This window comes from Semicossyphus pulcher, unplaced genomic scaffold (assembly GCF_022749685.1).
Source record: "Semicossyphus pulcher isolate SPU_LCO1_2020_fin unplaced genomic scaffold, fSemPul1.0.p SCAF_7, whole genome shotgun sequence".
NCBI lineage: Eukaryota > Metazoa > Chordata > Actinopteri > Labriformes > Labridae > Semicossyphus > Semicossyphus pulcher.
Window position 1 is genome coordinate 22,799,485 of NW_027211748.1, and position 27,647 is coordinate 22,827,131.

Sequence of the window (27,647 nt, forward strand, 5' to 3'; positions counted from 1 at the left end):
CAGAAGCTGTGCTGCTTTCTGAGCTTCTCTCTGTGCAGAATGAGCTGGGAATCTCACCCTGCCACTCACCTTTCCACTATCCTCCCTCCTCCTCCTCTCCCCCTGTTCCTTTTTTTTCTCCCCTCTCCTCCTCCCAGTCCATCACAGGTGGAAATGATGTACGACTTGTGTTGCCAGCTGCTCTCCCGTGTGAGCAGAAAGCTGATAATGACTCGGTCTAGCCTACTTTGCCGGCATCACACCCTCTTTGTCACTCCCCTCGTGAGCGCTCCCTGGGTGTGACAAGTGTGTATGAGGGAGTGTGCGGCTGGAGTACTTCGCTCTGTCGCAGCGTGTGTGTGTAAGAGACACAGAAAGCCCCAGACAGCGGCTGGTGTGTCGGCGTAGGCGTGCTCTGCCCCGCTCCAGCATACAATAGCACAGATCAATAGAAAGCGCAGTCTCTGACTTGTAAATAACTTTCCTAATTTGCTGTCTCATTAGCAGCATCCCTCTCCGTGTTGGAGTTGTGTTCGTCTCAGCCTTCTGGTGCGGCGTCGGTCCCAGATGGTACGCATGATAGTCACACCGCATAAACTGGCATTTAGTGTTGATTCACTGGCACATGCTGTCCTTTCTGTGGGCAGAAGCCTACGGGGCCTCGTGGGCGTCGGCGTACTCAGGAGCAGAATATATTTACCGCACAATGCTCCGTGCTTCCGTGAATGCTATCATGTTATATGAACTAGTTTTACACTCGTATTTCACGTTTGAATCATCCCATATTGGATCTTGGCTCTGGGTTCTCGCTGCCATCCAGCCACAGGAGCGTCACCGAGGTCAGACTCTGATGTGTTTCGATAAGACCTGGCCCGCAGTCTCTGTTTGATTTGTCGCAAAGGTGTTGGGTAGATATGAGGTCAGAGCTCGGTACAGGCCGGTCCAGTTCTTCCAAACCAAACCAAACCCAGAGAACACTTTATTTATCGAGCTGGCTTTGTGCTTTGTCACCTTGAAACGGGGACGAACTGAAACTGTATCCACAGAAAAGGAAGCAGGTTATTCTCTGAAATATCATCGTGTGAAGAAGTGTAACACCCGTCTTTCCTCCAAATGATTGTGTCCCTTTCTTATGCAAACAACTCTGCCTCCAAAAAATTACTTTATATAATATTTACTTATTTAACAATTGCATACCATCAGCTGTGCAGGACTGTGACAGAATGTGTGGGAGTTTGCTTGTGATGCTTAATTAGTATCTGCTGGATCTTCTTCCATGTATGCTTAAAGTGATAATCTTAAAGATCTCACTTTCTTTCTCTTTGGCGGCACCTGTGGCGATAAACGGTAATTGCAGGAGCACACTTCCCAACTCTGCTGCATATCAAATCAAGCACTCCCTAAACTAACAGCCACTCCCCCAGGGGGCGATGGAGATGAGCGCCTACCTTGCAGAGGCAGTTAAGAGTGGAAGAGTAAGCAACAGAGACCGGTGTTTCGGGTTTAACGAGTGACCGTGTTAACTGGTGTTTTTCAGCCGAATGCGTCTGTGGTTGTCGTGGTTACAGCTGCTGTAGACAACAGAATATGTAGCTGTCCTTGTACGTGTCTTTGTTGTTAAACATTCTGATCTGTTACGTCTTTGAAGTGTTGTTTGTGCGAACATGTCATGAAGGCTGCTAATGCTCAGTCGCGTTTTGAACGCTGCTTGTTGTGACACTAAAACAGGTTAAAGTGAAACACCGGTCTCCCCGATACGGCTCGTCATTGGTTGTTTGGAGGTGTTTAGTTTTTAGGGCGAGTGAAGTTAAAGTTGTAATCTCAGAGATCTCAGTTTAGTTCTCTTTGGCGGTAAACGTTAATTGCGGGAGCACACAGAAGTTGTATCTGTAGTCATCCATTTTTCTTTGTTTGTTCAGCCATAGTAGATTACTGTTTACTCGCAACGCTTGCAGAGACTGGGAGAATCTCGGCTTTGCACCAACATCACAAGGATCTGGTTGCAATAAAGGCATAAATCTGGCTGCCATTAGAGACAAAACAGCCCTGATTTTAAGCACCAACCTCGCCGCAAATCCAGCTTCATACTTGGCTCTGTTGGAAAGAGTCCTCCCTGAAGTGGCGAGAAGTAACAAGCACGTTGGAATAGGTTTGTTGTCGGCTGTGCCCAATGTTGTCTGCTGCTTTCCTCTGAAAAAAAGGTAAACACATTAAACTGAGAAGCACTTATTTTGAAAAGAAACACTGAACAAACTCAGTGCAAAGTGGCCATTTGTTTTTTTTGCAGAAGGGTGAGCAGGTGAAGGTGCGTGTCCTTGAACTTTGGCCGCTGATGACCGTATAAATAAATCCAGGCTCGCTGGCTGATCGTGAAAGCAGAAAACAGAACGAATGCCTGATCTCTTTATCACAGGGATTACAAGAACAAACTGTTGAACTTTGTTATTTCAAACTATTAAATGTCCAACAGTGTTACATCACATATATGACAGAAAATAAGTGATAGAATAAGAGGTCCCCTTTAAAGCTGTAGTAGGTAACCTAAATGTGCACATCAGTGTGTTACTGCTTAGTTGCCGCTGTTTTTTCCACAGCCTCTGTTAGCAAACTAATTGCTGGTGGTTTTGCTAAATAGAATTAGCTGTAGATTGCCGTTCACAGCAAACCATTTATTTCCGCTGGTTTGATGTGTATCTGCTTCGATAGTGTTGATGATAAAATACAACGGCTGCGGTTGTTGTCATTTCACGTTTTTACGTAGTGTATATCTGGCTTCTTCAGTTGCTGTGGTTACTAGCCTGCGCATGATAGCCTCCTCTGCGGCGAGGGCTTTGAAGGCAGGACTGAGCGCCGCGGAGAGAGAAGGGGAGGGACCTGGAGGTTGAAATCTTTTACATTTTGAAGCAAAGTCCGCTCTCTTCTCCATCTTACCTACTGCAGCCTTAAGCTTCACGAGAACATCTCAAGTCTTTTTCTTTTCGCACCTAAAAATAACTCAGTTCTTGTTAAATCTACTGGATGTTATATTACAGAGAGAATATTGTGAGAACAAGAGAAACATTTTGCAGATATATTTTCAGCACGAACATTTTCAAACTCACCAGATTTGTTAATTAAGGTTGTCTAATCATGTTGGTAAAACTTGGTCGGGGCTGCAACACGTCTGCTCAACACATATTTGCAGCTGCCGATTAGCAGCACGAGAGAGTGAGTTTAATGAGACAGAATAGATTTACACTTCAGTGTGCCGATCAGGCTGAAGGATAAACCAGCGTGTGTGTGTGTGATCACGATCAACAGCTGGAGCCAATTGATCCTGTTTTTAAATATAAGAAAGCAGGGAAATGGACAGTTTGAGTGATCGAGAGAGAAACAGAATAATGAAGTGTGAGAAAGTATTGTGAGAGAGCGATAATGACATATTAACATTCATTCTGAGATGTAAAGAGTGATGAATAATAAATCGTGCATTCCCCTGCATGAGTAACAGCTTTGTGGCAGCTCAGCGGTGCTCAGGGACTGAAGCACTTTTAAGTAACTCCAGTTCCTGTTTTTTTTCTAGTTTAGAAAGTAGCTGTTAGTCTGTAAGTTATGGTAAGTGCACCGAAACACGCCATTACATCCTGTGCATTACACTTAAAGCTGTGGGAGACGCGCTGAGCTTCTGCTGTAGCACCTGGAGTTAATGAAACAGGAGGAGGAGGAGGAGGAGGAAGCAGTGGTGCACCTGGAGGTAAATGAAGTAAAGTAGAAGAAAGCAGGTCTGAGAGCAGCAGATGGTAAAGGGGTCGGTTCATGGCCTGTTAGAGCCACGAGGACGGCAGTGAGCTTAACGCTGATGTCACAACCGCTGCTGGGATGTGTGCGGAGGAAGCGCTGCGGCGCGAGCTAGCAGCTAAACACTTCATCAATCAAACAATCAGTCAGTTTCTCAGTTAAAACCCTAAACAGACTCATTGGTGAGCAGCCGTCTGCTGCGACTGGATGGGCCGAGAAAGTGGGAATATATGGAGAGACAGAGCGAGAGAGAGATGGATAGAGACAGACAGACAAACCTTGCGTTCGCGTACACAACCGGCTGCATCATGAGTGTAATTGTTCATACACGACTCGATGCACGACGTGTGTTACTGGAGGACACCTCTAGAGGACACACCACAGAGCTCAGGCCGTATGTGGGATGTAAACAACAGACATGCCGACTCTCGAGGACGTCACATTACAGGTTATATTAATTCTGAATTCTCAGTGGCCCGGTGAGTGACTGACGTCCATAGCCAACTCAGGTGACTGATGGACAGAACACTCTGTGTGGGGCGGCTGTGGCTCAGTGGTAGAGTTGGTTGTCTTTCAATTGGAAGGTCGGAGGTTCGATCCCCTCCAGCTCCCAGCTCCCTCAGGCTACATGTCGAAGTGTCCTTGGGCAAGACACTGAACCCCAAATTGCTCCTGGTGGCATAGCCAACGGGTATGAATGTGATATCTGATTGACAGTTGGGCACTTTATGTAGCAGCGTCTGCCATCAGTGTGTGAATGTGTGAATGTGACATGTAGTGTAAAAGCAGCTTTGAGTGGTCGCAAAGACTAGAAAAGCGCTATATAAGTACAGTCTGTTTACCATTTACACTGTTGGCACCGCCCCCGCCGCTTCTCCAACATTTTCCTCCGTGCACGGACGGAGGAAAGGTTTGCAGGTTTCAACTTGTGCTCTGTGCAGTGGCAATGACCAGAGATGTGGACTTGAGACTTGGTGACCCTGTTTTGATGACTTGCAACTTGCAAAAAATAAATGACTTGAGACTTGACTTGACTTGAGGCATGATGACTCGGATGACTTGCGTGTGTTCATAAGTTTGAATGTTAGCTGTTAAATATGAAATGATAAATTCAGTGTTGTCAAGTTTCTGTCTAACTATCAAGTATGTACGCAGCGCAAACTGGGAGTCATGATTGGAAGACTCTAAAAGCTCCCCGGTTTGTGATTGTCATGATTGGATGACTGGCTGTCAGTCAAACTCCTCGCTATGGTAACACGCAACATTAAAGACCGTTTATCAAAAACAAAACAAGCATATTTAGGTTTTAAAAAAACAAATCCCATCCATGTCTTTTGTGTGACGTCAATTGAGAAGCCGTTACAGCAGCATCTGCAAAGGAAAATCATTTAATAAATCTAGATTTTTTTCTGTCTCAGAGAAATAATAGAAGCTAAACAGATAATGAGGAAACTACTTTATTATGAAAGTGTCTTATTAGAATGTATGAAACTATTGTATTCACACGGTTTCATGGTTTCATTGTCTAATCCCATCAAATCCATCTCAGATGATGTCATGCAAATATACTGAGTCTATTATCAGAGCAATAACATGCTGATTCTTCACATAACTGTGCATCAGCAGGGAGAGGACAGGGTAACTCATGTTCTGACACTTCTGTTCATCTTTGCACCGCAGCGTTCCACATCTCACACGTAATCAAAAAGTCCCTTTATCTGATAGTGTTCAGTATGGAAACCATTAAACAGCTCATCCTACAGATTAATGTCCTTAATATGACGGTTTGTTTAAACCATGAGAATGTGCAGTGGTGTTCAGTTTCTTCATCAGTATCTAACTGGTTATTTGAAGCCAGAGATGAGAGGGAAGTGTCGAGTCTATTGGTTGCTCCAGTAGTTCCACTGGTTGCAAAGAGGAAGTCGGGTTGTATAAAAGTAGATGAGTAAATGACACTAAGGCCGTTTTCCAAAACGTAGCTTTTTCTCTGCGTGTTGACCTTTCGTCCACACAAAAGCCGCTTTATGTCACTGAAAACGGATCTTTTGTAAAACTCCGGCCAGGGTGAAGACTTTTAGAAACTGAGTTAACAGCGTTTTTGGCTCGTGACGTCAGGCTGTGCGTCGTTATGGTGACGCGTCACTAATGAGGGGACATTCCTTGCAAAATGACTGACGCGACAAAATCAGTGATGCTTAACAGGACTTTTTACATGTTTACACATATATGTACAGTTACTCGTCCACTATATCGAGGAACAAAGGCGTCGGGATAGATTTTTTCAGGCTTTTGATTGGCCGTGATTCTTCTTCTTCGTCTTTGCATGACCAGGTTATATCGCCGCCTGTTGGTGTGGCATTGTCATGACAGCCTTTCTGTTGTATGTTGCGATTTTGTTTGGACGGGAGTTTTTTTTTTTTTTTAAAAAGGAGGCAAACACTCAGTTTTCCATAATACTTATACAAATACAAACTTAACCTATTATTTTAAAGATGATTTAAACAAAGCCCTAAGCCTTTTGGGTTTTTTGTATTGCTAGCAATCCGACTGAGTTGAAACCAAGACCCTTCACATGTAAAGTGCATTCCTCTGCCGCCATCTCATTTGAATTGGCGTGCAATGAATCTCAGAATAGTGGGACCAGGAAGGACGCACCTGAAGGACGAGGCCAGGGAAAAGGACGCATCTGAAGGAGCCTTCAAAATGGGACAGCCTTCAACGCACAGCTGTGACGCAATCAGCCTTCAAATACGGCCTTTGAAGGATGGAGCCCCTGAACTGGGACACAATTAAGGTCTCTTCTGTCACTCAAAAACTGAGATGGTGCTTTGAAACAAAAGTCCACAAACCGCTTTACAGTGACTACATCTACATGTTTAGTGCAGTCTTTGGTTCAGGAACAGTAATGAGAGTGGGTCAGCAATGCTTCGGCAGCACTCGGAGCCCACACTTGAAGAAAGGGAAGAAACCACACTTTGGGTCACAGTTAGAACTGGACTCACACTGTACAGTTATTTTTGGCTGATTGCAGTTTCTCTAAGCTGCGAATGGAAAATAAATAAAGAATTTCTCCTCCATGATTTTGGATTAACTGGAGAAATCCTTGAGAAAGCATTTAGACGTTCAGATGAATTAAATAGACAGAAAATACACTTTAACTTAATTGAATACATAACATGGAGGGAAATAAAAAATGTCTCCTCTGTGTTTATAGGTTTGGAGTGGCATTTCTAAAATCCTTGTTCTGGCTCTGGGTTGCATCATGAAAACTTTGGATTGGACAGATTAGCGTCCTCTGATTGGATGGTCAGTGGACAATGTGGAACTTCAGGGTCACACATGCAGATAGGAACATTTGTGTGTCTGCCAAGTGCGTAGAACTGGGTAGGGACAGTAGAGCCACGTCTGATATACAGATGTGACTGAATTGTTCCTACCAATAATTTTGTCCAACAATTATATGATACGCGTAACTGTTGCACTTTCAACCTGTGGAGGAGTCGTGCATGTGAGACTCACTGTAAACAAGGACTCCAGTCTACAGTTCAGTTCATACACTTCACTGAACTGAAATCTACACAGCAGAACAACATGTCTCATGCTCAAATGAACACTTTTTGTGTTGCTGTCCAAACGCATGCTCACTCTCTCTCTCTCTGCAGTTTGATGAATTATTATAAATAATAAGATCAATTAATAACGCTTCCCTAACCTCTTTGGTTACAGTGTGACATTTGAAATGGAAACACCTCATCATGAAAGCGTGCGGTATCAAAAGTTACAACCTGCTCACACGTCACTTTGCAGGACCCACTACAGACCAAACACAAAAAAGATTAAATAAAAAAAAAACAGAGATTAGAGTTCATATAACTACAGTGATTTCTTCTTTTCAGTCTCAAGCGGTGATGAAACAATAATCACCTGATAGTTATTTGTTTGTGAATATCATAAATCCTTCAAAAGGCAGGGAGAGTGCACGTTGTCGTCCCCACCAATGTCACAATGAAAACTACGCCTTGGTGTCTGTGACTCGGACTTAAATATTAAATATTGTCCACACACAAACAGTTTCTACAGCTACAAAAACTTTTTGACCTTTAATTGATTCATAAAACTTCACCAAAACGTACCCACACAGGTGATGAGAGCAGAAACGCAAAAAAAAGAACAATCTTTGTAAATTTTCTTTGTTGGTAGGTTTTTGGAATAAATATTAGGGATGCACAATATTATCGGCATGTTATCGCTATCTGCAGATTATGGCTAGAAAATGACATATTGGCATCGGCTGATGTGACCTTTTTCTGCCGATATTTTTTCCACGATAAAACAACGCTTTAATTTTGCCTAAATTCTCGATGTTTCCCTAAAAAGGCTTGACATTATGCTCAAACATTAACTTGGCACGAGTGCGCGCGTACTGCCTGCGCAAAGTTATCAACAATATACAAATAAGGACTAAAAAGTGACAGAAACTTGAGCCAATGAACAGAAGTTAAACAACTTTAAGCACTCTTAACTAGCTAACAGTTAGCTCACATTCTCTTGACTTCAAACACGTTGAAAATACACTCATGGCCAGAGCCGACGCTAACAGTGGAACATAAACATCAGTGCAAAACTAACTTACATATTCATGGACGCACACACGATAAAAAGAATCTGTTGGTAGTTGCAGTAAACAAGTCCGGGCATGTCTCCCTCACTGCCGTGTTCCGAAGGGATGCTGCATTCAGGTGCGCTCAGAAAAGTGAGTGATCAGACACAAGGCCTCTCAAGATGTCTGCGGTATGGCAGTTTTTGGCCACTACAATAAGAGTAGACATGACTTGAGAGATATCAATTGAGACTTAATGTACTCTGCAATTAGGCAGACAAAAATCATGTGCCTAATATATCTGTATCGAAATCAGCAAAAAGGGTTGGAAAATATCGGCATATCGGATATCAGCAAAAAAATCCAATATAAAAGACTAGTTTTATGGTTTTGATTGGATGAGAAAAACCTTTTTGTTTCTAAAATTAACTATGGAGCCTACATTACAGATTAGACATTACATTTAAAAAGCCAACAATGACACACCACTGACTCGCCTCTCTGATGTCTGATCTCCCTCCTCGCTTCGCTGTGACATCATCCGATCCACAGAACTCATCTGACGGTGTGTTGGTCCAGATACTGTCCTGCTGAAGTGCTGGCTATCTTTACTCTGTCTGTTTGTGCGATTGTTGTTCTGGCTCACTTTTACACGTCTGTCTGATTCACGTCGCTTTAGCTGCACAGATAACAGTGTGTGTGTGAATGAGCCTGTCTGCAGCCAAATATAGTGATATCTCACCTTTTGTGTCGCTGGATTTCAATCAGTCCTGCTATTCTTTCTCTTGTTGGTGCAGCTGGTGGCCTGTGCATGTGTGTGTGTGTGGTTTGCATAAAGTGGTGGGTGCATATTTAGATTGATGTGTGCTGTGCTTTTAATGCAGGTTCACAGATGCATCAGATTGCGTCAGGTGCTCTGTATATCATCTTATAGCTGCAGCAGGTGACTCGTAATGTGTGTAACTATAATATAAACTGCAATTCCAGCAGCAGGGCTGTAATAATGAGCTGCTTTAACGATTGTATAACTCGCTTCAAACTAAAGAAAATGGATGCTTCAGAGAGTAAAAAGTGGATGTTTAAGATGAGTCGTTGGCTCAAAGTTAAAATGTTTGCAGGCAGACGGAGTTTCTTTTCTTACCTGTAATCTTTGCTTTCTCTCTATCTGCTCTGTTCCTTCTGTTTTTTAATCCTCGCGTCTTTTAATTGTGTTATTTTTTTCTCAGCAGGGTTTCAGGCCATATTTTACCTGGCTTTTAATAACGCTCAGACTCTGCCTTTCTCTCCCTTTATCTCCCTCTTTCATCCTCTTCCTTCTGTTAAATGAAAAGCCGCAGTATCTGAATGAAATATTGTAAATATTGGCTCAGCACGAGCGCCGAGCAGCAATTTGAAAACAGCTCCAGAGACAGAATTCAATGTTTAACCGACAAATCGGGCGTATCGGTGCGTGAAATGACAAACCGCCTCTTTACCACCCTCACGTGTCTCTCTTCCTCGCAGGTATGTGGTCCTTCTCCGTCTCCGAGCTGGCCATCCCCGGGGCCGAGATCGGACGCATCTCTGCGAGCGACGCCGACCTCGGCGAGAACGCCAAGCTGGACTACACCATCCTGGAGGGGGAGACCGGGGACACGTTCAACATCACCGGAGTGAACCAGGAGGCGGTCATCACGCTGAACAAGGTGAGGGGGAGGATGACAGAGAAAGAGCTGCGGACGGATTAAAATGCAGTAATACAGTCGGTAAGAAATCCATCCCTCGCCTCCAAAACTCTGCAGCCTGGATTTTCACTCAAACCAGGAGACGAAACCACATTACACTGCTCCTGGCTGCTCTTCATCGGCTACCTGTGGCTGCTAGAATTGATTTTAAAATTGTATTGATTACTTTTAAAGCCCAGACAGGCCCGGCGCCAAGTTATTTATCAGATCTACTTTCACCCCTGTGTCCCCTCCTGCTCCATGAGATCCTCAGGTGCACCTTTCCACGTCGTTCCAACTTGTAAACTGTCAAACGAAGGGGACAGAGCTTTTAAAATCAGGGCTCAGAGACTTTGGAACAACCTGCAGAGGAGATCAGGTCTGCAAACTCTGAGTCGTGTTTTACATCACTTTTAAAAGCCCACTTTCTGAAATGTGTCCTTCGGGCGGGTTAGTGTCGGTTAGGGCTGCACTGTTATGGCCATTTTCTGCTATTTTCCGGCTCGTGTACAAATTTTGCATCACTAAAGCTTAAAATTAGGTTCTTCACCTGAGTGCATCGTGGGTAATTTCAGTGTGTCTTTGGGAGTTGGGTAGATAAGGTGTCTCGCTGTACAGCGTTGTTGTTATGGATGTCTGACTTGACACTGGACAAGGACGGGGAGTAGCAGCGTTACTCCTCCTGGCCTTCAGACACACATCATGCTGCACTGTGTGTTTTTTCAGCTGGTTCAAGTTAGTTGTTGCTTTGCGGTGCAGACACAGGTTTCATGCACTCTTTGCATAGTATTTTTTCTTGCTTAAAGTAATAATCTTGAAGATTTTCATGTAAATAAATGTTTGTTAAGTCACTATCTATCGCAGAATGAGGTAACACAATGGTGATTGAGCCTATGGCCCACTGATGAAAGCCTTGGCATTTGCAGTATTACAGACTGGGTGTCTGTGGTGACTTTCGCAGTAAAAAAATCACAAGCGGCGCCCAGTTAGTGACGCGTTTTCCACCAGCCAGCAGTGGTTGGTCTGCCAGAGAGGGTAGGCGGAGCTAATCGGCTGCTTTTCCGCTCTCTGCAAGTGTTGCGAGTAAACAGTAATCTACTATGGCTGAGCAAACAAAGAAAAGATCGATGACTACAGATACAACTTCAAAAATAAGTGAAAATCCAAAGAAAAAGAAACAAACTCGACGCTCAGATGAAGGCAAACAGTCTAAAAAGGAAATTGACCGTCAGCGAGGAAAATCAAGAGTTACAACCGGAGCCAACCGTGGACGTCACACATGCAGCACTGTCTGGATATCTGGGATGTGTGCTCCTGCAATTACCGTTTATCACCATAGGTGGCGCCAAAGAGAACTAAACTGAGATCTCTGAGTTACAACTTTAACTTCACTTGCCCTAAAAACTAAACACCTCCAAACAACCGATGACGAGCCGCTTCGGGGAGACCGGTGTTTCGCTTTCACGAGAGACTCGCTCTCTTCCTGTTTTAGTGTCACAACAAGCAGCGTTCAAAACGCGACTGAGCGTGAGCAGCCTTCATGACATGCTCGCACAAACAACACTTCAAAGACGTAACAGATCAGTATGTTTAACAACAAAGAGGCACTCACGAGGACAGCTACATATTCTCTTCCTGTTGTCTACAGCCGCTGTAACCACGACAACCACAGACACATTCGGCTGAAAAACACCAGTTAACATGGTCACTCGTTGAACCGAAGCACCGGTCTCTGTTGCTTACTCTTCCACTCTTAACTGCCTCTGCAAGGTAGACGTTCATCTCCATCGCCCCCTGGGGGAGTGGCTGTTAGTTTAGAGAGCGATTGATTTGATATGCAGCAGAGTTTTCTAAGGGCGGAATGCTCATTTTAAACGCCAATATCGACGTCAATCATGTTTATTTAACCGTGGGAAGACAAAATCCTCATTGGGATTAATATTCAATTAATATCGCAGCCCTTATTTGGCTTATATTGATGTTTTTAGTGTGCAAAAATGTGTCTAGATTTTAAGGCTTTTAGATATTTCTTCGTACCTTTAAAAATCCAGGTTACAAAAAGGCAGCAAAACAAAACAGACAGGTCATAAAATCATCCATTTTTTGAGACAGTAGAAATCGATACAGTGTAGTCAAAACAAAGGAAATGAAATGGGAGTTCTAAAGGATATAGTTTTTGACATTAAAGTTGAAGTCGAATCAGGACAGGCTCTCCAATAAAAGTATTTTTAGGATGCAACCGGAAAGAGATCACTAACTCAGCTGACCTGATGAAGAAGGGATTAAGAAACAGCGTGCATGAGGGGAGGAAGAGGAGAGAAACAAGGTTATTTAGAGGTCATTAAGGAGACGAGAGGAGCAGTCAGGAGGCTAGAAAGGAGTGAAGGTAACAGGAAGCAGGGGAGAAGAGGAGGGGAACAGATGATGAGTGGGAGGAGAGGCGATGAAACCGCTGACGTGTGCAGGTTCTTTTGCTAACAACATGTTGCCTAAAAGCTCGTTTACCTGAGATTACCCACAAAAACACAACGACACAGTAACCAGCCTGCAAGATTTCCCATGATTCACCGCTCAGCCGCCTTTCCAGTCAGGTTTCAAATCTACATTCACATCACCTCGTCTCCTCATTTGACTCCATCAGAGCGTTTTTGAAGGGTGTCTGACAAATGAATTTTCTGCTCCATTCACTGCAAACCGGCCTCTTCTCTTTTTTTTATCCACACTTCCATCTGTTTACACAATGAGGCATCCGCACCGAACTCAATCAGGGCATCCGAATGCAAATGTTTGCAGCGGCTGAGTGAAACTTTCAGAGTAACATGTTGTGACCCGTGTTGTCGAGCTGTTGTGACTGCTGCCTCTCTGCTCTGCAGAGAGCTTTTACAGGCAGGGAATTTGCATGAGCAGAAGGATCCATGACGCCTATACACCCCGAGTTCAGCCGGCTAATAGTTCCCCTCAGTGTACTCCACCATTTCAATTTCAAACGGTCATTCCCTAAGCTGCCTGTCATCTCCAATAATCATTCTTATAAACGTGTGTGTGTGTGTGGAGGGCCGCTTATTACCAGCGTGACTCGTTGGGGTACAGACGTGTCTGTGTGAGGAGGGAGACGAGGAGTCAGGGGGGGGTCTGTGCTCACATGCAGACCTAATAGCGTGGAGGGTCCTGTGGGGGAGGCATGTCTGAGATAAGATGCTTTCATTTCAAATGAGCTCTGCAGAAGAGCCTCCGACACTTCAATAAACACACACGCGTGTCTCCATTAGGGCTGACAGCAGCGCTCTGATCTGCTCGGTGTCAGTCACAGGAGTGTGCGTCTGTTGTGTAATACGCACTCAAAGGGTGTTGCATATGTGAGGGTTCAAGTGCAGAGCGTGCATGTATGTGCATAGATGTGTGTGAAGTATGATGAGGTGGATCTGTAAGCCTGCTGAGACTTTGTAGCCAACGAAAAGCATGAATAAACATAAACTAGCACGTATTGTCCGAGCAGCAGAAGCCAGATATATTGCTTTTTAAAAACATGCAAATGAGCCGCCGCACTGTTTTCCTTCATTACCATTCACACACACACTCACACACACACACACACACACACACACACACACTGTAGTTTATTTTGACACACACACCATCCTTGTGCCATAAATACCATGGAGGTATTATGTTTTTGCACCAAATCCTCAGCTGAAAATAGTCCCAACAAAAACTTAATCTCTTTTGCGAAGCGTTTGCTCTAACTGGAGCTCATTGAGAAGCCTTTTTAAAGATACATTTAACATTAAAGTTTACATCGTCCCTGTTGACGAAGGCCTGGTGGGCAACAGGGAAGGAAGACAGACAGTATTGTGAGACGGACTTACGCTTTGAGGGGTTTGGTGACAGCTTGTTGAGTCATTTTGTTGTCATGTGATGCAGGTTTGAAATAGCAGGATTTAATTTGTCTGATTACATAAAGGCAACAAGACTATTTCCCCTATCAATTACTGTAATTATCGATTATCTTTTTGATCTCGAAACTCTAAGAACGTATTGAAAACTCGGCTGCAGGAGCCGTATTTGTCAGCATAGCTGTCAATCATCTTTTTTACAGCATTAAATAACTAATTGAGAATAAAAATCAGAAAAATTAACACTTGGACGTAAATCAGCATGATAAGAACTAACTATAATGACAAAAACCATGTTTGAGAAACATTTATTTGCCGTATATTTTGATTTTATAGTTTGACTCATGTCCCATCTGTTAACATGGAGGAGGCGGGCTTTATGATCTATACTGCAGCCAGTCAGCAGGGGGCGATAGAGAGGGTTTGGCTTCACTTTGAGGAAGTTGTCATGTCGTCCATCTTTTTATACAGTCTGTGGTTTAGGGTGATGTAAAGATAATGATTTGTGTGTGATGTGGCATTTCAAAAAAAGTTCAATTAGGCCGCCTTAAAGATTCTTTAATGAGCTTCTTTAATGAGGTGCTTATTAAAAATTACATCCACTCCTCTTTCATTAAGACGTCCAGGGACTGTGAGTGTGCAACTACTGGATAGTCCATACTCAAAGGGGGCTTCAAGTTTCCACATCACACTCGTTTAAGATGCAGATTGGACTTTGATTGGCTGCCAAACTAAATTGTGGTCATCTGTACACACGTCAAACTCGGTGTTCAGTAGAAAGAAAGTTTCTCTCTTCAGCAGAGGAAAGTCAAAACAACTCTGAACAAACATCTCTCGGCTCAATGAAGCTCAAATATCCAGATGAAGAAACCAAAAGCCAAACTGGTTCCTACCAACCCTAAACCTGAACATCATTTGCCCCCGCTATCTGCTCCGTCTCAAGGTCTGATTCACAAAGCAGATTGACCTGATGATATTGAAGCGCAAACACGCCCATAATGTTTCACAGGTCCGTGTAGTTTGCTCTTGTTTTGTGTCTGATGGTGGAGAGAAGCTGTCTGCACCTCCACTCTCTGCTGCGCTGTGCTGCGCTCTCAGGTATTAAATGAGCGCACACTGGCGGATCTCAACTCCATGCACAGATCGATGATGAGCAGGAAGAGGAGGGGGCAGCTCTTTTAACAGTTTATTGTAAAGATCAGACTCGACAGGTGATTACTAGCTTAACTGTCTGTAACGCAGCTTTATTTTTTAAACGAGCGCACAACAGCAGCTCGTCCAGATAATAAGCCCTGCATGCGTAACAGCTCCAAAGTGTGCCCGTGTGCGGGGGTTGAGCCTCGCACAGCCCTGGTCTGATTGGTCTCCCGATTATAATAATAATGACAATATATTATTAACAGATTGTTTTTACAGACATTTTTGATCACACAAAGTGGAATTGTCGCCACGATCACTTTAAACTCAGAGCAGAACAGCCCTTATAATACTGCGCTGCAGTTACCACCAGCTCTCTGCAGACGGTAATAGCTTCACTCTAACTGTGCGGTGCTGTTAGTGCTGCCGTTTGTGCAATTAGGTGCTTTTTTAAATGACTTTAATACATTCAAACAGCACCGGAGCACCGGAGGTTTGCTCTGCGGTGCACTTTGGGGTGCGTTCAACCCTCTGCGTGTGCTTGGAGAATGAGGCTTTTTGTGTCATTTGCACAGGTTTAACGGGCGCAAAAGCTGAGCAATCCTTTAGTGTATTCCTCACTAACGCCTGGATCCCACAGGATCCGTCTCCGGCGCGTGCCGTCTGCGCCGCGGTTCTGGTCCGTCAGACGGCGCGAGCCCTCGCCCACAGGAAGCGTGTCTGATCCGCAACGCCTGCAGAGCGCTGACCCAAGCAGCTGGATTCGCGAGATCACAAGATCGCGCGACAATTGCGAAATCACGCGATAACATAAATGTTAAACAGAGCAACACAAACAACAGTTCAGTTTGCACCTCCAAGGTAGATTATCTGCTCATTTGGAGATCATTCCGTGATTGCTGTGCTTCTACCATGGCTTAATTAAAAGTGTTCTTTTTTCAAGATTTCAGTGTGTTGATGTTGTGAAAACGGAAAAAACGTGAGTCTGTACCGGTCTGCACATGAGAGAGACTGGGACTTGACCACAGGTCTCCCGCTGGAGAGGCAGTTGCCCTGCTGCTGGGGCACCAACACACATTTGTGAATCAAATAACCACAGGGCAGGCCCAAGATCATTCTTCTAACCCAAACCCTAATGGAGGAAGATTTATAGCTCATAGGTTATGAACCAATCAATCATCTCTGAATAGTTCCAGCATCAAATTGACTCCTTCCCGTCATCCTGTCACAGTCTGTTCACACATCCTGGGACTGTCTCACCGCCGCGCAGAGAAAAAACTGCATCTTCAAATTTGGCAGGTTTCAATTTTTGAGAAAAAATCCTCAAATATTCTTTGAAAAGTCCTCAAAAATGTTCCTGAAGTTTCTGAGAGGTTGCCCGAGACGGAGAATACAGACAATCTGCATGAAATCGCAGCAAATTTGGCAAAAATCTATCAAGATTTTCAAAAGCGACCTGTGAAATATGCGACTTTCTGGAGTGTGCTCAGGAACCGTGTGTGTGTTCTTGAAGCGAGGGAGTGGTGCATGCTAGTGTGTGTGTGTGAATTTACCCGTGTGTCAGTCCTCAGCCTCGGGTTTGTGGGATTCGTTAAAAACAATCCGCACCTGGAGGAGGTGTGTGGAGCAGGATTTCCAAGCCCAGTGCGAGCTCCTTTGAAGAGGAGCAGGGAGGATGGATACGGTGAGAGATGCAAGAAGAAAGAAGTGGAAGGCGAGGACCCGGGGAAGGAGGGGAAGGAGAGGACGGATGAAGTAAGAGAAGAGAAGCACAGAGAGAGGAGTGTTAAAATGAGGTCCTGGGAGGCAGTGACAGCAGTGGGAGCGGGATAATAAGGGAGTAAGAGAACGAAGGAACCAGAGAGAGACATGCAAGAGACGGCATGAGCTGCAGAATCACTGACAGCTATAGAGAGAAATTAGCACAGCACGGCTCTGAGAGGCACAGGGAGGTGGAAATACCCATGCAGGAAGACAGGAAAATAAAAATCTTAGAGTTGGGAGGGAGGCAGCACGGCAACAACCAGGCTGAAAGAGGAAGTGAGCGAAAAACGGAGCAGCATGCTGTGCGTAAAAGGAAAAATCGATCAATTTAACATGTGCCGGGTGCCTGGCATAAAAAGAAAAGGAAACTTACATGTAAACAAATACGGCAAACACCTCCCACCCACTGTAATTCTCCCCCTGGATTCAACCACAGCAATCTGAAAGACACAGACAAAGCGCACAAAACACGGCCTCCTTCATCGCTGCTTTGTGCCGCTTTAATCCCTCCACAAAGACTCCACCGCACAGATTAGACGCAGGATTGCAGCTTTGGGTGAAATATTGAAACTGAAGACTCACAGGTTACATGCAGATTCAGTCTGAACGCCTGCGAGCTCAGAGGATCGTATATTGAATATTTACAGACGCTGCCGGGCATCATTTGAGGAGTCAGCTGCAGCTGAGCGTGTTGGGAGTCTGTGTAAAAGTGGGTGAGAAACGTTAAACGCTTAACATGAGTGAAAAGGATGTGATTGGAATAGATCCCCTCCAGTGAAAGTCAAGTGTTTAACCTTGTAAACATCTCCATGTGGTGTTCTTCATGTGCTACAAGACATATCAGGGACAACATCAGCAGTCATCTCCATGGCTGGGCCTGTCTGCTTTTAAACTGCAGTGTACCAAGGACAGGCTGAACAACACGTTTTCTGATTGGCAGGTTTGAGACGTCACAAACCTAAGGAGCCAATCCCGTTGATGCACGGGGTGACGCTACTCAAATCATTATGTGCAACCTATGGCAACCACTTCAGCGATGCATGAGCCAGCTGTAAAGTTGGTGATACACATATCAACTTTGACATCAACTGACAATGTAAACATTAACAGGCAACATGATGAGACACAGGGCAACAGGCCTATGGGCAACAAGACAACGGTTCCAACCTCCATCCCCATGTTATCTCTGTTCTCCTCCGTTCCAGTCACAACCACAGCGTTACCATAGCAACTCCTCCTCGTACGACCGCAATTTAAGCTAGCTCAAACGATCTAATATAAATCTGCTCTCTGACAGATTTCACGGCAATAAAACATCTCAAATGTGTTTTTAGTCTTTATTAAATTATTTTTACCTGACAGATGTTCACACATTCACTTAACACAGTAATGTGTTGTCAGCTTAAGTTCCTTCTCCTCGGTCCACTGCACTTGGATGGCTGCTATTGTTCAGTGAGAGATCACATGACCCAAAATCTGGGCTGTGATTGGAGCATTTCTGATGTAATTCTGTGTGTTCACCACAAGTGGTCGCTGCTGATCTGACATTTCCAGATCAGATGAGGTTGACCTTTTTCAATATAAAAGTCTACAGTCAACGTTGAACATTGACGTCGTCTGTTGATGTAAAAGAAGATACGTGTATCACCACCTTAACCGTAATATTTGCAAACTCATTACTGACTACTAACGTTAACGTCACTACTACTAATTACATTTCAAGCTAGCTACGTTTCAACAAGTTGCCGCAAAACGATGGCAGAGACGTGTTTTGTTTTTGCAACGGGAGCGGTTGGAAATTTGCACAATAGGCGGGGACTTTTAATGAGGGAGAAGGAGGAGATGCCTTGGGAGGATAAAAAACATATCCGACACAATTTATTATTTCAAGCAGAGCATTTTATACGTCTTACAACGTGACTGGAGCTGCTCTGTGTGTAGTTGTGAAGTCTCTCCAGAGAACAACCAGAAGAACGGAGACTTGGGGCTTGAATAGTAGAAGACGTGAGGTTGGCGGCGTTCAGGAGCGCTGGGATAGCAGAGGGAGACGCTGCAAGAAATAGACAAACGCACGTGGTCAGAAACTCTGATGAAAAAAACAACACACGGGAAAATACCAGTAGAATCCTACGAAACGTGTAGGAGAGCCGATACACCACTGGAGCAGCGAGGACAGTCTGGCAGCCTGCTCTGAGACGAGGAGGAGTACACCAGCTGCCAGTGATGACGCCAAACGGTCTTCAGGTGTGTGATGAGATTCCCCGGCGCTCCTCGACCACCCCCACGTCTCATAACAACCTGGAAACAAAGAGCCCCAACACAAAACTAACAAAATAAAAGCCTAAAACTGAACACATTAGGACATACAAAAATATAGTACTGAAAAGGAAACAAGAAAATAACCACAAAAATAAACTAAGAGTCCAAACCATGCCAGATTAAGCCTTTCAGGGAATACACAGGCAGCTGACAATAAACATGTATGACAGGCTACAGCTAATAGAACACACAAAGCGTCAAATTAGCGTTCATTTGACATGATCCTGTTTAATATCTGTTGACAGATTATTCATAAAAATGCAGAACCTGCCGGCTCCAGATCGGATTTTGGTGTCTGGATCTGGTTCTGGTTTCCGTTTGCAGCAGTCCGGGCAGTACTGACCAATCGTGTATCAGCAGGCTTTGGTTACAGGCAGGAAACAGTCTGTGTGGAGAGCAAACACAATCCACTTACCCGACAACGATTTAGCCTCTTAATCAACTCTATAAACAGAAATCTGCACGCATCTAAACTACAGCTCCATTCTCGTTTCTCAAGTTGCTGGTCAGACCATAAAAACAATGTAATGTACGAAAACAAGAAGTTCAGCTACACCCAAAGCTCCGAAAAGAGACTTTCTCTAGTCATTCTTATAATCATTCTTCCTGCAACAGAGAGCTAAGGTTTCAGTCTTTTGCATCATAACGTTGTACATTAATTGATCCTGTCATTGTGTAGCATTACGTGCAGAATAAAAGGGGGTGAAAATGTGCGGCCAGACTCTGGCCGGGGGCGATCACTGTTTGCATTAGGCTGTTAGGCTGAACTGATCTAAAATTTTAAAAAACAAGCTGCAGCACAAATAACAAAACTTACAACCTTACCTTGTACATATTTTAGTGATATAAGGCATCTCAGGATTCCTACTGCTGTACAAACGATCAAGAGCCTTTGCTCTCTGCTCATAAATATGATCAAATCTCAAAACCTAAAAAAGCTGTGTTTCTAGAATCAAATTCTTTTGTCTTGTGTGGGGCTGCACGGTGGTGCAGTGGTTAGCACTGTCGCCTCACAGCAAGAAGGTTCCTGGTTCAGACAAAGTGGGCCTTTCTGTGTGGAGTTTGCATGTTCTCATGCGTGGGTTCCCTCCGGGTACTCCGGCTTCCTCCCACAGTCCAAAGACATGCTCGTTAGCTTCATTGGTGACTCTAAAATTGCCTGTGGGTGTGAGCGTGAAAGGTTGTCTGTCTCTTTGTGTCAGCCCTGTGATTGACTGGCGATCAGTCCAGGGTGTTGGGAGGTGATAGGCTTCAGCCCCCCTGCGACCCTCAACAGGATAAGTGGTATAGATAATGGATGTCATGTGAGCTTATTGAGCAAAATCCAATGGAAATAACGATTTGTGTATTTTTATGCCTCCCCGCTGGCGAGAGCTGTGACCAGAGGCATTACGTTTACCATTCTTGTAAACACGATATCTCAGAAACGCCTCGAGGGAATTTCTTGTAAATTTGGCACAATTATCCACTTTGAGTCAAGGATGTGCTGATTAGATTTTGGTGTTCAAAGGTCAAAGGTCAAGGTCACTGTGACCTCACAAAACACGTTTCTGGTTATAACTCAAGAATACCTCCGCTAATTATAATAAAAGTTGGCACAAACGTCCTCTTGGACTCAAGGATGATGTGATTCGATTTTGGTTGTCAAAGGTCAAAGGTCATTGTGACCTCACAAAACACATTTGTGGCCATAACTCAAGCATTCATTTGCTAATTATGACAAAATTTCACACACATTTCTAAAAGGTTTAAAACGATGACGTGAGGACATTTTTATACCCCAAAGAAGAAAGGTCAACTTCACTGTGACAGCATAATGCTTCATAATATCCCTCCAATCCAATTCTTATTGATTTAGACTCCAAGGTACTTGTATCAATCCACCCTTTTCATTTGAAGACGGTGCAGGAAATGACATCACAGTACGCAAAATACCACTCTACGCACTGGTGGATGCTTTTCTATTGCAGAGTGGAAAAGGTTTAACGACCTAAATTAAAATAAAATCTTTTAAAAGTGAACTAACGTTTGAAGCAGCCGTGCTTTGTTTGGTTTTCCTGCATGTGTGCATATGTAAAGGGTCCCTTCTCCGGAGTCAGAGGGCTCTAACGCTGTGAAGAATTGTAAACGGGGCAGCGAGATGATCCGCGTGCCCCCGGAGGAGGGAGGATTTCCGAGCGGAACAATTTGTGTTGCCACAGAGTCGGCCTTGACCTTGCCGGTCATCTCGCTGCTGTGGGCTGAATCTCTTTAACCGTAGATCTAAGATGCACATTCCCTCTCACACACACACACAGGAGACACACACACCTGCACAAGCACCAATAAACCACACAGAGAGATCTACAGTATACGGAGGCACACATCAATATAGCACAGTTGACCTTGTAGCTCTCTGTGTTCAAACTGTGAGGAACCAGGGAAAAGAGCTGCAAAAAGCCAGCGATTGCTCGTTTTAAGGACTGACACTGGGGATGCTGCTGCGCGGCGGAGCTCGTCTCCACCTCAGAATGATGTGTCAGATGGAAGGTGGGTGGGAGACGGAGCTGCGGTGGTGTTGGAGGAGGGGGGGGGGTTAACAGCAGCAGATTAGAAGAAATAGAGTCAATAGGGAGAGCTGGAGGAAGGGAGATGGGAGTCAGAATGAGGCTGAGAGAGAATGCGTGATGACAAAATGGAGGAAGGCAAACAGAGGGAGCGAGGCGGATGAGGGTGAGGAAGACGCGCCTATTAGGGGAGAGAGCGCGAGTGCGGTCGAGCCGTGGTTAGGCGAGGGTTATGCGGGGACGGGAAGCGCGGAGAAGCTGGGTCATTAACAGCCTGCGAGTCAGAGGGGCCGACTGAAGCTGCCTGCTGCTTATCACTGCTTATTTACTGTCAGGCCCGCAGAGACCCCCAGCAAGAGAAAGATTTCTCTCCCCGTCTCCCGTTCCTCTCTCCTGCTCCCCCCCTTTTCACACCCCCCTATCCCCTCACCCCCTCGTCTCTGTCGCTCTGCATTCTGTTACTCTCTCTCTCTCTCTGCCTCATCTCTCCACACGGGCCCAAATATTTAGAGCAGCGGGACGCAAAAGTTAAACACACACACACACACACAGATCCTCCCCAGCCTATCTCTCCCTCCCTCTCCCTCTCCCCTCCCTCGCCTCGTCCGTCCTTACTCTGGTTTGTGTCTGGAGGCCATATCAGAGCGTGTGTGCTGTTTGTCTGTTGCTCTGACTCAGCCCAGGTCTGCCTCATTTGTATTCACACACACACACACGCACAGAAGCGCACGCATATAGAAAAAACCCTAGAAAGAGCGGACACATGCGAACATACTAACACACACTCCGACTTTCAATCAATTTAGTTTAATTAATCTATTGTATGCTCTTTTTATCTCCTCTTCTCTGTTGCTATTTTTTTTTTTTTACCCATACTGCTCCACTCCAATTATTTACTTAACACATATTGCTGTTAATGAACGTACATATTGCCGCTAATAGATTTTTGATACAGCGTGTGAACAAGGCCACAGTGTAAGTAGCAGGTAATTGAAGAATTAGCATAACACTCTCCAGCACAGCAGCTCCTTCTTTGACATTGCTCTGCAGCAGTGCCCCCTAGAGGCCAGAGGGTAGCATGTGTAGAGACCCCTCTGTGGTGGTTTATGGTTTAGAAATCAATACACTAATCACAATCTAATCAACAGCTACAATGTGGAGCAATTATCAGTATAGGAAAAGCCATGCTGAGCTGATGGATGCGGATGCTTAACATGCAAATCATGTGATGATTTAATACAGAGCGTTTGTATTGTGATGCGTTCAAAGCCGCTAAGGAAACTTTCGCGACAAAGCCCTGATTTCACAACCCCTCATTACACATGTATGCTGTATTTAGCAGCACGCGTGTCACAAAGTGGGATCACGAAAATGCAACAGAAGGCATCATTAATGTGAACTCAGCGGTGTCCCGATTCAGGAGGTTCCCCTTTTTGAGGTGTGTTCTCGGGGCTGCTATGACATGTGTAAGCCTGCTATTTGTGCGCCTTTCTTTCCTCTTACCTGGGGGACAAGCTAGCTCGTGCATGTGTCAGTTTGCCGTTATTATTTCCATATGCTCTCACTTAAAACGGCTGGCTAATCCTCGGTCACACGCTAGCAGCGCGCCCAGGATTATCTGTGTTTGTTTTCTCACGCGGAGGAGAGATTGTGTTAATCTCCTCACAGGGAAAGAGAGAGAGAGAGAGAGAGAGATGGAGAGAAAAAGAGAAAGAGAGAGACCAATGTCTTGCTCATAAGTTGGAAAAAAAAGAAGACATGGGACATCTGAGAGGGAAATAAGAGAGAAGACAAGAGACAAGTGACAGAGGGAAGAGAAGGCGGCGGAGGAAGAACAAAGTGAAAAGAGGAGATTTAGAGGAGGCTTTGTTCTCTCGACTCTGCAGTTGTGCTTGTTGGCAGAAATGTCCAAAGCTGCGTTTGTCATCAGACAAATGTGATGTATGATCTTGATTTAGAATGCACCAAATCAAGAAAGGACTCAAGCTGCCAAGGACAGCAGGGCGCTGAACACACACAGGCACGCACAGCACAGAGCGCACACACGCGCGCTCGTAGGAGACGAGAAGTTCACAGGCTTGCACGCTCGTTTGCAGAATCTTCTTATTTTACATCAATTACAGACGAGTCAAGGAGAAACACCACCTCTGTGATTTGAAGCTTTGCCCTGCAGTGATGTACATTTACCCTAATGCATGCATACACACTGGAACACACACACGCGCACACTCTCTCAGTCGAGCATGCGTGCCTGTGGGTCGGCCTCTTTGGGTAGAGATGTATTATGTATCTCCAGTCTTGCATGCAGGTTAGCTAATTAATTTCTGCTAACTGTGGAGCCAATTTAAAAGGGAAATTGTATGAAGGAATTTGAATTTCAAAACGGACTGTGGGAGCAGCGTCGCAGGACAAGAGAAGGTTACACTTGTAGAGGTGTGTGTGTGTGCGTAAGAGGAGGGCAGCATTAACACTGAGCAGTGCTGATGGGCTGCGACGTCTGTTTTTAGATTGATTTTGTGGATTGATTTTTTGATTATGAAATGTTTGTGTCTGTGAAAGGTCAGAATGGTCAAAACAAATATCACAACTTTATTAAGCCTGAAGATTACATTTTGAAATTGCTTGTTTTGTCCAACCAAAATGGACTGAAATCCAATATGCAATGGAAGAAAAGTCAGCTTATCCTCAAATTTAAGAAGCCGGAGCCGGCGATTCTTTGGAAGTTTCAATTATTTTTGGTTAATCCACTTGTACACATATTTTCTGGGTTTGTTTTCATGACAGAAAATGTGTAAAGGAGAAGTGGAAGACTTCTAAAATGTGTGAAAAAAATACAAGGACATTCTGGTCCAAAGCTACATTTCTAACCCGCCTCTGATATAATCAAACATTTGACATATACAGAAATCAGCTACAGTTACAGTATTTGTAATCTTACCTACAACTCAGTCATTATTCTTACTCACTTTGTTACCTCTGCTAAAGCCTTTCAAAGCTAACGTTAAAGCTCCTGTGAGTGTTTCCAGTTTGTGTTGATTTTGGCGCCCCCTGTGGACAAAGCCGTACCTCTTATCTCTTTGCTGATATTGTCCTGTTCATGCTTAAGTGGTGGTTTTTAACACATAATCTTACCTTGTGCTTTCTTTAACGGTCATATGAATCACTCGCTTTAAATTTTTGCCCTGGAAAATGTAAACAAAGGCAGCGTGCAGTTAATCGCTTCGTCTGTCACCTACCCCTCCCATCAGCAGTTTCATGCATTAAAATAACTATATAGAAATAATCAGTCTTGCCTCTGATGGTCTGGTTTGCTTTTGTAGCTCATATGGAGTCATAAGAATTCATTTCAGTCTGTTTCATAACCAGCGAAAAACTCCTCACAGGAGCTTTAACTTAACTATTAAGCTAACGTTAAGCAAGCTGCTCAAGCAACTCTGAACAGCACCCTTGGCCATTGGTGAGGGAATAATTGCTGGATCTTAAGTAATTTCGGCCGGTGAGAAAGATGGATTGGACGATAAAATATTTTTTTTTGCTTTTGCCTTTATTTGATAGGACAGCTGAAGAGAGACAGGAAGTGTGGGGAGTAAAGAGTGGGGGAAGCGTGCACTGAGGAGTCATGTCTTTGGACTGTGGGAGGAAGCCGGAGTATCCGGAGGGAGTCCACACATGCACAAGGAGAACATGCAAACTCCACACAGAAAGGCTTCGCCCAAACTGGGATTCAGACTAGTAACCTTCCAGCAAAAGCAATAAGCACTGCACCACTGTGCAGCCCCCTCAACAGCCAGTGGTTTATGAGTACTGGGCTGCTGTAGAAACCTGGCGGTGCAACATGGCCGAACCCCACGGACAAGACCTGCTCTAACGGCAAATTATACACTTATGAATATACATTTATGGATATTATATAATTGCACTGGATCCCCGTAATCCTACACACTGGTCCTTTTAAGGTGTGTGTGTGTGTGTGTCTGTGTGTGCGAGTTCCACATGAGCCTCTGTAGCACCTGTGAGTAATGTTCACCTGTTCAAACATGAACACGAGACAGAACAACATAGAAGAACATAGAGAAACAGCGCAGCCGCAGCGTGATAAGTGCCTCCTGTAAGGGCGAGAGAGGGATGAGTGTGTGCGTTGTGGTTTGTCAGAGCTGGAGCCCTGTCGCACTCGCTGGGGGGAAAAGGATTGGGTGGAGGGTTTGGGGGGGTGGGTGGGTGATGGAGTGTGTGATGTAGTGAGGGAGGGGGGACGGAGTGATGGAGTGTTGGATTGAGGGAGGGCGGGGAAGGGGTGATGAGTGTGTGCTCACAGTGTAAGTGACACCTCTCGTCCTCAGACAGATTGTCTCTCTCTGGCGGTAACAGGGACCCCGTTAGAGAAACTATTCCCCTCGTCTATCCACCTAAACACCCCCACCCCCCCTTCAAACACACACACTCCATCTCCTCACACAATTCTTCTTGTTTATTTATCTTCCAGCAGAAATATTCCTCAAATTGCCTACAAGTCTTTCAATTCGCCCTTTTCTCCGCATAATTTCTCATCAATCTCCACCTCTTTCTAAAAGTGCTGATTTTCTGCGAAGCAGTTTAGCTCTGGTTTACGGCTCTGATGGAGGGAAGAAATAAAGATGAAGGAATAGAAAAAGAGAGATCAGAAAGGAAGGAGAGCGAGAGGATATCAATATTCCCTCTGCCGCTGGGATCCTCAGAATGATTTTTTTTTTGCCTGTTTGAATCTGACATTGAATATTCTGCATAGTCAGTGAGCCTATTTATCCTCCGTCCAACGTGGATCCCTGTGCCAATCACACTCAGATGATTCATACGAGCTCTTCTTTAAGCACACACTGACAGGGGATCTGAGGATACACGGGCCCAAAAGAACCACTTGTACTCGCACACAAACCCACGCACGCACAGGTATTTTGACTCAAACATGTTGCTTTCCTGAAATTTCATCAACAGAAGAAGAAGGGCTGGTTTGTGTGCGAGACATGGGATGTATGTGATTACCCGTGTGCGCATCTGCACCTCGCTAACAATCATCTCAGCAAACCTGATCAGAGGCTATTTCATCGCTTCCGAGGCGACGCGCTGGTGGGATTCGTGGCACACAATCACACGGACGCCGCAGACAAATAGGCCTCATAACTCCTCTGTAACAAACAATCACTGGGGCCTGAGCTGCCGTCCCAAATGGAATCACTTCTACCCGCGGAATGTTGAACGCTCATCAAAGCCAAATCTCCATTTTGATAATAGAGTCGCCATGTTGATGGAGATGCTGAACAGGAGTTTTTATGAAGATTGGAGTGGTTTTGTTTCCAGTTTCATCCAAGAAAATTGATTGTATTTGGCAGCTATTGTCGACATCGCTGGAGATCTGCATTGTCCTAACTCCAAATCTGTTGTCTCCCTGTTCGCTAAAACAAGTTTGTCCAAGTTTCCCTCCCACGATCTTTCTCAAGGTCTGAAACTACTCCTACAAACGTGCTCGTAACACAGCAAAACACACTCCTGTACCTGCCAGGTATCCACCAACACAGTTCCTTGTGTGTTTCCAAGATTGGAGCACAAAACAATGCCAGAGAAGGATGCTTCGATGCAAACACCCCACTACCACATACATCCGTCACTCTGTGCTCCATATAGATAGCAGCATTCATCTTCCACAACTCCTACATACACATCAATAACACTCAACTTCCCAGCACTGCATCTTACAGCTGTTTATCCTCCAGTTTTCGCATGACAAGAATAAACCCAACATCAACCCTAAGCAATGTCAGTCATGCTCTCACTTCAGTGTCGAAGCTCTCAAGATTCCTTTCAACTCTCTGAGCATCAAGCGTCTCATTGGCAATGCTGTTACATCAACACCTCATGAATGTCTTTTCCTACTTCACACAAAAACCGGCATCTA

At 44.7% G+C, this 27,647-nt stretch overlaps 1 protein-coding gene across 2 annotated transcripts in view; it reads left to right on the forward strand.

Annotated features, from left to right (window-relative positions):
- Positions 1 to 27,647, forward strand: part of LOC138611755 (uncharacterized) — a 204,625-nt gene that overhangs the window by 151,233 nt on the left and 25,745 nt on the right. For both annotated transcript variants that reach the window (XM_069684984.1, XM_069684982.1), the window contains one exon: positions 9,860 to 10,041. In XM_069684984.1, the coding sequence (XP_069541085.1) occupies positions 9,860 to 10,041 (182 nt within the window). The remainder of the gene's footprint in view (positions 1 to 9,859; positions 10,042 to 27,647) is intronic.